At 52.1% G+C, this 10,817-nt stretch overlaps 1 protein-coding gene across 2 annotated transcripts; it reads right to left on the bottom strand.

Moving 5' to 3' along the window:
• Positions 1–8,972, bottom strand: EVA1B (eva-1 homolog B). Of its 2 annotated transcripts, none has more exons than XM_070949664.1 (3): positions 8,911–8,972; positions 3,159–3,248; positions 1–1,579 (listed from the first exon to the last, which is right to left on the bottom strand). In XM_070949664.1, the coding sequence occupies exons 2-3, from the start codon at positions 3,226–3,228 to the stop codon at positions 1,146–1,148; spliced, it is 504 nt and encodes a 167-aa protein (XP_070805765.1). In that variant the 5' UTR covers positions 3,229–3,248; positions 8,911–8,972; the 3' UTR covers positions 1–1,145. The 2 variants fall into 2 exon arrangements, with proteins under 2 accessions (XP_070805765.1, XP_070805766.1); XM_070949665.1 differs by lacking the exon at positions 8,911–8,972 and adding an exon at positions 8,675–8,683.
• Positions 8,973–10,817: the final 1,845 nt, after the last annotated feature.

Raw genomic sequence — 10,817 nt, 5'->3', positions numbered from 1 at the left:
ATGGAATATTTGCTACCAATCAGTTAACCCAGTGTTTCTCAACCTTGGTAGCTTGAAGATGGGTAGACTTCAAGCTACCAAGGTTGAGAAACACTGAGTTAACCCCTGTAGGCAGTGAGGAACTAACAGAACAAAATGCCTGGGCACCGGAACCCCTGCAGCCCGTCTCTGCCTGTCCCTCTGCTGAACCCCTTTTTAGAAAACAAGAAATTCCACCGCAGAGAAAATTCCAGGAGTCACCATGTTGTAGGAGGGTAGCCTGAGATAAAATACAGTACTTCAGATAAGGAATTGTTTGGTAGTGGTGGTGGGATTTCCTATGGCTTGGCAAGTTGAGAGGAGACCCTGCCCACCAGCTGGAGGGAGAGAGGGGGTGGAGAGCACATCCCTGGGCACAGTGCCAGCACTGGGCAAGCAGCTCAGCTAAGATTGGGCTGGGCTGCTCATACTGAACCCAGCTTCTTCAGCGGTTGGAGGCTTCAACCCCCGAAGGTCTTGTATCCTTCCACCAAGTGGGCCCAAAGTTCCTCAAGCCTTCTCCCTTCCAGATCCATCAGGGATTGCCATAAGAACTTCCCAGAACCATGATAGACTCCAGTGGTGGGTTTCAAATTTGTTTACTACTGGTTCTGTGGGCGTGGCTTGGTGGGCGTGGTAGGGGAAGGATACTGTAAAATCTCCATTCCCACCCCACTCCAGGGGAAGGTTACTGCAAAATCCCCATTTCCTCCCGATCAGCTGGGACTCGGGAGGCAGAGAATAGATGGGGGCAGCGCCAGTCAGAGGTGGTATTTACCAGTTCTCCGAACTACTCAAAATTTCCTGTACCGGTTCTCCAGAACTGGTCAGAACCTGTTGAATACCACTTCTGATAGACTCCCTTCCTCCCCACCCCACAGGGTCAGAGAAGCAGGTACCTGGGAGTGATCCTCTTAGTATCCCTGACATAGTTCTGCCCAACTGATCCTGGAAGCTCCCACTGCCTATGTGTGGTGCTCCCAGTCAGAGTCACTCTGACTCTGGGGAAGACCTCTCCTCTCCCATCCGCTATTATCCCTCTTAGTTCAAGGTCCGTGACTGTCGCAGTGCCTCAAGGAGTGCAGGACAGTTGCCTACTCAGTTTAGGCATGAACTGAAGAGGTTGGTCAATAGTAGTGGACTCTCCCGATGGTCCCGGTCCCAGTCCCGGTCCCAGTCCCCAGAATGTCCGGTTGCCCATTACGCCAAATTTCTCTGAGGATCCTCTCGCGCTCCTCCAGACGCTGGGCACGCTCCAGTTCCTCAGCCGAAGCAAAGACATTGATTGTGAGGGTTCCATCTGGGGTGCTGGGGGATACCAGGGGCAGCTCTGTCATGGCTAAGGGGGGGAGAGAAAGGGTGTGGTCGGTTGTGTCTTCTTCCTCTTCTTCTTCCTCCTCCTCCTCTTCCTCACCCTCACTCAAGTCCTGCAGGCTCTTTCGGCGCTTGGGGGGAATGGCTTGAGGGTGCCATGAGATATGAATGACCAGCAGGCAGAGTGTCAGCACCAGACCAAAGCAGACACCCAGCACAAAGTAGAGGCCCACACTCTCCAGGTTCTCTAGGCAAGACAAAGAGGAGCAGGTCAGAAATGGCGGCCTGGGACGGGGGGAGGAGACGGAGAGGGTGGAGGCTCACTGGGCAGATCCTTCCCAGCTTGTGGTCTACAGGAATCAACATTCTGGGGCACAGGAAGCTGCTCTGATCTCTAGTTGCACATCTGCTCCTTGGGGGAATGTCTTCTATTCTTTCTATGCTGCTCTTCAAGCAGGCTGCAAGGAGGGAATGGCAATTTACCCAGAAAATGATATGGACAGGCTAGCTAGACTAAAGGGATTGAACCTGACTATCTCCACCATTTCTCCCTCCTGGAAGGACTTCAAAGAGAACAATAAGAAAAAAAGCCTCAAAACCACCAATGCTTAAAACAACAAGAGGTAAGTTCATTTTAAAAACCAGAAAAGCAAAGCAACAGGCCCTATAATCTTTGCACTTGAAGCAGCTATGGCCCATAAATTGACGAAGAAGTGAAATTTTCCAAGGTCTCTTGAAAAACAGTACAAACTGCAGTAATCCAAGCAGAGGGTGACCAAGGCCAATCTGTGCAAAGCCCACTTAGGCACAGCTGCCACCTGCTTCTGGAGCAGGAGACGTGATTCAGTCCAGGGGAATAGAACCCATCCAGAGTCAAAGATGACATATCACCCGGGCTGGGGGAGGGGTGAAAGGCACTTCAACTGATTGAGCAGAAACCAATTTCTCCCCATCTAGACCTTTATTGCCTCCAGGTATTCGGTTAGCACTGCACAGCATCACCTGCCTGGAGAGAGGTGGATGTATAAGCCCATGCCATTGGATGACCTCCCCAGCGGTTTAGATTTAAAGAGGAAAGCTCAGAAAAGACTCAAGCCCCGAGGCATCCCACGTTACAAGGGTCTGGCCCTAGACCTGGCTAGGAAGGAAAGAGGAGAATCACTGCAAAACTGTGCCTCCCACCCCAACCCCCCCAATGCTAGTCCAGGAAGATACCGTAGTTGATGGCACCAAAAGTTGCTGAAAGGTCCAGGAGGGCCAGAATAGTTGCACCAGTCTCATCTTAGTCCCCTGAAAGTCATCTACAAGAGTCACAAGTTTGTTTTGTATCCAGGTCTGAATCCAGATTGAACATGGTCCAAATAATCAATTTCATCCAGGGCTTTGTAGCTGAGTGTTGAGTTCAATGATCTTCCCTATAAAGGGAAGTTTGGAGGCTGATAGAAGTTACCTCATACTGTTGGGGACGAAGGATACCCTTTTGAGAAGGGATTCATCATCGCATCCTTCAAGACAGGTGGTACCATATCCTCTTGCAAAGAGGCATTTAACCACCACACAACCCAAATACATACCACTCCTGGGATCCTTGATCAACCAGGAGGGGCCTGAGTCTATATAGGTGAGCTTATAGCCACAAGGACCCTGTAATTCTTCAGCATCAACCGGCTCCTGAATTATCCGGTTCCCAGATAATTGGGCTCAGTCCCTTCCAAGAGATCCTGCCAAGCCAGACAAAGCACGTTGTGCACCCATCAAGCGCTCTCAGACATTATCTGGTGTGGTGGCAGACACACCTTTCAACCAAGCCCCATTTGCCCACCTACCTCGGATGTGTGCATAGGCTGCAATGCTGCTACTCAGGAGTTCCATTTCCCCTTCACCGTCCGCTTCCATGGTGGATGCCTTTATGGTACCTGGAGAGGGGAGGATGGAGTTTTGGCAGTGAGGAAGGTTTGCATCATGCTGGACCTTGCAAAGCCCTTCACCTGGCTAGCTGGTTTGTCTTGACTATTAATTAATTAAAAATTAAAACAATCTGCTCCTTACATTTCCTTCCATTGCTCAAGGGAGCTTAGAGGCGGATTGTCTTTCATTTGATCCCCAAATGCATGAGCTGTGAGGTAGGCTGGGGTGAGGAAGGGTGAGTGACTCAAAGTCACCCAGGAGTCTCCATGGCTAAAAGTAGGTGAGTGGAGTGCAATGTTTTACAGGTACTTAAGATCTGGAGTTAATGTTTTACCTGCTGGTCATGGGATACATATCAGCTGACTTCTGAATGCTGAGATGCTTACAGGTGGGTTAGCTGGGCAGCCTAGGAGAGCCCCCAGGGACCCTCTGCCACATATTTGCAAGGCAGTGTCAAATCAGGCATTCAGCAAAGGTGACATTTTTTTGGTAGAGTACAGTATTTGCTTTTGTGTCACAGAAGGGACAGAATAGGGATATTAGGCTTCTTGCAAGGCTGAAGGCATCCTTTGCAGGGTGGACAACGATGGCCCCTCTACAACCAGGCTGGCTCAGGAATTCTGGGAGCTGAAATCCACCCCTGCTCTGGTGCCGGAACAGAAGCCGAATGCTTTTTTCACTACACTCAGGTGATGTCACAGTGGTTCTTTCACATCTGCCCGTCTCAGAGGTGGAAATGTGGGGGCAGGCAGGATGGGCTGGATCCCAACTACAGTGCAGTCTCTGACTAGGAAAGGCTGCCTGCCTGCTTTCAAGAAACCAGACCAATAAGAGACACACAACCACTTTTTCCGTAGCACTCAGAAGGAAGCAAGTAAAATAAAAGGAGCTTTGAAGCCAGGCTGGCAGCAAAACAGGGCCCTTTTAACCAGCAAGAACAGCTTGACTTCCCCCCGCCCCCGCCCTGCAGAGGCGTCATGGGAGTCCTGGCAGAGGCTGCCAAATCCTGTGACAGTCGCCCAGCCCAACTGCCCTCTTCAGGCAGGCCAGGAGTAAATCGAAGCCAGCAGCCAAATCGGACAGGAAGTGGATTTTTTCCCTTGCCCTCTGCTTTAGCTCCCTTTGGCCCTTAAAATGTTTTCTGAAATGCAGAACGGAGCAGGCAAGGGAGGAAGGAAGCCTCTTGGAGCTTCCTGGCTGAAGAGAGAGCTGAAATGGCACCTCCCATCCTCAAAGCTGGCCCAGTCGCTCTTTTGTGGGTCTGGCCCAGGACTTGATGACCATGGCCAAAAGCGGAGGCTTTCTCTTTTCTTCTACCGTATATCCCATGCCTCCTAGGGCTTCCCATCAATGTCCAGGAATGGCTCCATCTCAGAGGAAGAACAACTGACTGGGTGTTGAGGCTTCTGTTCCTGCTGCCTGCACATGTGGCAGAACATTGTGTCCATATAGGCCTTACCAGCCATCTGCGGACACAGTGTGGACAGCTCACAACCCACTAGATGTCAAGGTCCTCTTCAAAAACAATGGACGAACAACATCATCCTGCTGCCACCCAGGCCGGGTCTCTTGGCTACATGTCAAGGACACTTACAGAACAACTTCCAAGATTTCTCACTTCCACTGAGAGGTATGCCCCCTACCTGTTCCTTGGTGGGAACAAATGTTGCTGCAGTGACAACTGCATCATGGGCTTTGGGACCTGGTTCAAAACATTTTCTCCATCCTTCCACTCCAGAGAAGAGGACAAGAAAGAGAAAATGCTACAAGTTCAGTTTGGGGAGGATGGACTTGTATAAGTACAGGTGTACAGGTGTAAGTTGAAATGTTCTCCTGCTTGAGCAGGGTGTCGGACTAGAAGACCTCCAAAGTCCTTTCCAGCTTCTTTTCTCTTCTCATTAAGATGGACTATACCCCAGATGATCTGTGGATCTATGCTACAAGTTATCAGGGGGGTTCAAACTACCTCTGTCAGGGCTGGAGATGTAAACATAGAAGACCTTCGTATAAGGATGTGTGTGCACTGCAGGAGAAAGACAGTAACTGAACTCTTAGGACACTCAGCGGAAAACAATGATGAGGAATATGATTGAGTAACAAGGGTTATGGCAGTAATCTCCACAGTAATGCTGAGAGGATAGGGAATTTTCATTCCAGGAAGAAAAAAATATTTGATAGGTGTAACAAATTTGGCAGGATGATTCCAATGATTAGAATATAGCAAGTAAGCAGCATAACTCGGTCAAAAGGGAACAGAAACAATAAAATGGGGGGGGGAGTTTGCACTTTATATTATAAATATTCTTATCTCCAGAAATCTAAGGAATGCCTCAGTCAAACATAGTGGTGAAATTAGTTAAAATTAAAGTATGCCCCAGATATATTACCTCGTGTCAAAAAAAACCCAAAACATGTGAATGATACCATTCAAAAGTTAATTGTAGATCTGTCAAAGCAGGAAGGAATAACAACGGAAGGCAAACTCTGCAACTTAATCCTTCCAGAAAATTCCTGTCTTAATTCCCTGACAACTCCATCCCTCAAAGGGTGGGAGATCAGCTGCCCTTCAACTGATATTAACCAATGGGGAAGAGTTAGGAGCTGGTAGAAAACAGCAGGAATACTCATTCTTACAGAAAACTAGCTGAGCGTAGTCAAACCTCCTATACTTTGGACTTCCAGTTTTAATGAACTCAAAGCAATTATAAGCAGAAAGAAGAAGGTGATGGGAAAATGAGTAGAAAAGTTCCTAAAAAGGCCATACAGTATTAAAAACACAATTGCAAACTACTCCAGCCAGGGGGAATAAATAGAGCAGAGCGTTGGTGGCACGAGAAGCTTCGTGAAGATGTGAGCCAAGAAAGAGCATCTTCTACACCAGTGTTTCTCAACCTTGGGAGCTTGAAGATGGGTGGACTTCAACTCCCAGAATCCCCCAGCCAGCAGCGCTGGGGGGGGGTTGAAGTCCACCCATCTTCAAGCTACCAAGGTTGAGAAACACTGTTCTACATCAAAGGCATCCATAGAGAACAATCCAATAGAAGGGAATTGTTGTAGCATCTGCTCATTGAAGATGGCCAAATGCTCTCTGCTAACACAGTAAGGAGAGCCAGGTGGTACAGTGGTTAAGCATCAGGCTAGAAACCAGAGTTCCAACATTAGCCATGGAGTCAGCTGGGCGACCCTGGGCCAGTCACTCTCTCTCAGTCCTGGGATGAAGAAGCAAAGGCAAACCACTCCTGAAAAACTTTTGTCAAGAGAACTGCAGAGATTAGTCCAAGTAATCAACAGACTCAAAAGCAACCCCCACCCAAAAAAAACCCACAGTAAAAGCTTCCTTTGTCAAACTGAAAAATAACAATATATTTAACAGAGACAAGACATTATTAGGTAACAGTTATCAAATGCAAAAGTGTTGAACAGAGATACTTGGCTTAGGAACAATACTTGGGAAAAAATTGGAGAAATAGTTTATTACAAACTGAATAAGGCTGAATTGTGTGATTTAGCTGCAAAAAGGGGCAAATATGGCTATCAAATTTAATACACTTTCTAAATTACACAATCTTGTATATTAGGTATTGTATCTAATATCTAATCTTGTATATTATAGCCAGGATAAGGGAGAGATCCAGTATTATGTCCAATTGTAGACATTACACTTTAAAAAGGATTCAGACAAATTCAAAGAACAATTAAGATAATTGGGAATCAGATTATCAAGAAACTGGAAAGTTACATTCTATGAGAAAATAAACCTGAAGGAACTAGGAAGGTTTAAGGGAGAAGAGATAGCATATAAGTATTTGAAAATGATGTAACACAGAAGCATAAAGGTTGTCCTCAATTTTTCAAAGGGCACAAGAAAAATAATAAAATTAAGCTACAGAACAGGAAGCCCCATGTCAACTGAAGTGGTTCTTAATAGGGAGTGCAGTTTGAGGGTGAAAAGAATGAGCTTCCCTTTTCTGGCTGTGTAGTGATGATGGAGCCAGGCAGCCATCTCTTTGGGAAGCTTGAGTTGGGGCTCCTATGGAGAGCTGGCACTGGACTCAAGGGTCCTCCGAACTCTAGGAAGGACAACTGCCTGTGGCAACTCCATGTGCTACCCTTGACTTCTTCACTGCTTTGGAACCAGCTGGGCAGTTCTTGCGAGGGGACTTCATTATGCGGCATTGTTCAGATGGCAAAGGTCAGAGGACTTCCCTGCCCTGGGACCAAAGAGAGGCAGCTTCCTTTTGGGGAGAAACCAGTTGACTCAGGGAAGCACCCAGCTCCCCCGCCTCTCCTTGCCAGAGGCTGCCCGCAGGTAAGTGGGCAGAGAAGATGCATGGGGGGGGGGGCTTCCTCTCACGAACACCCACGGGGTGTGACCTGGGCACAACGTCTGGCAGTGAGAACAATCAACCCATGGAACAGAAGTTGCCTTCGGAAGTTGTGGGAGCTTCATCACTTGAGACTTTCAAGAAAAGACTGGGCAGCCATTGGTCAGAAATGGTGTAGGGTCTCCTGCTTGGGGTGGGGTTGGACTAGATGACCTACAAGGTCCCTTCCAACTCTGTTCATCTATTAAATTTAACATCTAGAGAACAAATGCCCTGCATATGGCCAAATATGCGTTGGCACTTTCGATTCTTTGGGGTGGATGGGTCAGTTTTGGCTGCCTTCCATCTACACAGGAATTTGCTTCCTCACCATCTGGAGAGCTGCAATGGGCGCCGATGACAAAGCCCCTCCAGAAGAGGCACAGGAGGTTGTTGAGTAAGCCGCTTTAAAGGGGTCCCGGGCTGCTTCTTTCCAGGGCCCGGGGGAGCCCCAGCAGCGCCACAGCCTCCCGCCCAACAGAGCGCGGCTTCTCCTGCGCCGCGAGACTACTGGGCCTCGGCTAGGACGGGCTGCTGGCCAGCCGGGGCAGGAGCAGCAGGCAGGCGGGCGGGCGAAACCCTCGGGAGCGAAGCTGGAGACGCTACAACTCTTAGAAGTGCTCAGGAGAACATGGCGACCCCCCCCCCCGCCGCCCCCTGCCAGGAAACACGCCTGGCCTCAACGCGGCGAAGGAGGGAGCGAGCGGCACGGAACGCCTCCAGCCCTTCCTCTCCCGCCGCGGCTCCTTGGCGGGACATCCGCGGCCGGGCAGCGCCCAGTGCAGGCGGGGCGGCGGGGGCTGGTGAGCCGCCAGGTGACGCCCCCCTCCTGGCGCTCCTCGGGCAGCCTGCGGGGACGCGGCCCCATAACTGCCCCCTTCCCTAGCTCGGAGAACAGCAAGTCCGGGGAAAGGGAGGAAAGGCGCTTCCTCCAGAGAGACTCCGGCTAAAGGGGCTCCGTTGGGGTCAACGGGGAAGTTGAGTCGGGGCCGGCAACATGAAGGAGCGAGGCAACCTCTGAACTCGCGCAGAGTGCCGGCCAGGAGTCGCCGGCCTCGTGCTCGACTGACCTCCGCTGCCTGCCTCCCCCGCCAGGTTGTGGCCACCCACGAACCGCCGCGGCCCGAAGGCGAAGCCTCGCGCAGGCTGCCGGGCTGATCCGGAAAGCAAGCTCATCCGGCGGTCGTCGACAAAGCCCTCCTCGCCACGTCCGCCGCCAGGGCAGCCGAGGCGGGGAAGCGGCGGCGGCTCCTCGAAGGCGCGTCCAGCTTCGCTGCCGCCGCCAGGAATGGCAGCTGCGGCTTACCTGTTGCCTTCAAGGCTGCGGCCGTCGGCTCCCCATCGCGGCAGGGGAGGCAGGGCCCGCGGGAGGATCCGGCCGGGGCTGAGGAGCCGAGCCGAGCCGAGCTGGCCGACCGCCCGGCGGGAGTGGAAAGGGGCGCTCCTTTCGGCGGAGACGCGCGCGGGGCCAGCCGGGGGGCGGGAAGCGAGCGGGACAGGCGGGGCGGCCGGGGGAAGGGACGCTCCCGGCGCCGCCCCAGAGCCCCTTTCAGCGGGATTAGCAGGACGGACAGGAGCCTGCCCGTCTTTCCGCTGGGACGGCCTCCGGGGCGGTTGCCAGAGGGCCAGGGAAGCGGCGTCCTGCCCACCGAGAGCGAGCCCAGCCCGCCCCGGCCGCCCCTTCCCCTTACGCCCAAGTTGGGGAAGCCCCGTGGGCGCCGTCCGGCGAGCGGCTTCAACTCAGGAAAGGCGGCCTCAGGACCTGCCCCGTCTTCAGCCTGCGCCCCAGCCTTTCAGGAAGGTTGCCGCCAAGGGCGCATCCCCGAGCGGCCCGGAGGCTTTCCGTCAGGCGTCCGTGACTCCAAGAAGCGGGGAGGCCGCCTGGGGGGGCCGGCTTTGGCCTCCCTCTCCCCAGCCTCTTCCCTGAGCAAGCCGCCCTCGGCTGGGCAGAGGCAGCCGGATCCGCCGGCTTTTCCCAGGAGTCTCCCGGCCGTGGCCGAAACAGCAGAAATGCGGGGCGGCGGCGGGGGCGGAGGAAGGCGGCTGGCAAGCTGGACTAGGCCAAAGGGCAGCTCTGGCTTCCCAGGACAAGCGCCGCTTCCTCCATCCAGTTGCCCTGGTTAAGGACTCCCTCCAAGGAAGGGATGGGAAGGCAGGCAGGCATCTTGGCCCTTCAGCTGCACCCGGCCTCTCAAAGGGGCAGCACTCATGAGGGCACAAGAGGGGATGCGCCCCACGCACCCACCCACCCTCCCTCTGGCAGGGAAAGCAGCTTTCCTGAAGTTTGGGCAGGCCCCGGCCTCACTCTCCTCCCTGGAGGCCTTCGGACACAGGAACATGAAACGTTTACTCTGGTTTGGGGGTAGCTGTAGCTCCCTGCCCTGCTGAAAGGGCCCAAAAATGGCCCAGTCTTGCCTGCCTAATGCCACAGGTGGCCAGGAAGTTACCCTCCCAGCTGGGACCCTGGGCAGAAGGGAAGCAGAGGCCCAGCTCTCTGCCAAGCAGCCACTGGAATGCATTGGGCCGGCCTTTGGCTTGCCTGGACCACACTGAGTGAAGAGGAATTGTCTTGGGCTGCCTCTAAAACAGGGGTCCCCAACCCCCAGTTTGGGGACCACCACTGGTCTGTGGCATGCCAGTGGGCCGTGCAAACATCATCAAAGGACCTGACCCGGGGCGCTCACATTGCAGCCCTGGTCAAAAGGGCCCAGCAGAGATTATACTACCTGAGACTTTTCAAGAAACAACAATTGAATGAAAAATTGCTGGTGACCTTCTATTGCTGCACCATAGAGAGTATCTTAACTGTATATGGTTTTCTAATTGCACAGTGGCAGATAGGACAGCGCTCCAGAGGGTTAACATCTTTGCCCAGAGGATGATTGGTTGGTTGCCCTCTCCCCTCCTTGGAAGAGCTTTATAGCTCCCGCTGTCTTAAGAAAGTTGAAAACATTCTTAAAGATCCATCTCATCCTGGGCACCCTTTTTTTGAACTATTGCCATCTGGCAGACAGTACAGGACAATAAAAACAAGGACAAATAGGCTGAAAAACAGCTTCTATCCCAGAGCAGTAACTATGTTGAATTCTACTGTATAGTGCAATATTCAATTGTATAGAATGTGAAGGATGTGCATTTTCGTTTTATTTTTTTTATAGTTTTCTTATGTATGATGTACACTGAAGATGGCATTTAATTTCGTTGTATGAGGTG

The sequence above is a fragment of the Pituophis catenifer genome, unplaced genomic scaffold (assembly GCF_029215685.1).
Source record: "Pituophis catenifer annectens isolate HBS135680 unplaced genomic scaffold, rPitCat1.0.hap2 SCAF_9, whole genome shotgun sequence".
NCBI lineage: Eukaryota > Metazoa > Chordata > Lepidosauria > Squamata > Colubridae > Pituophis > Pituophis catenifer.
Note: the sequence above shows the minus strand (reverse complement) of the source record. Positions and strands in the feature narration are given on the sequence as shown.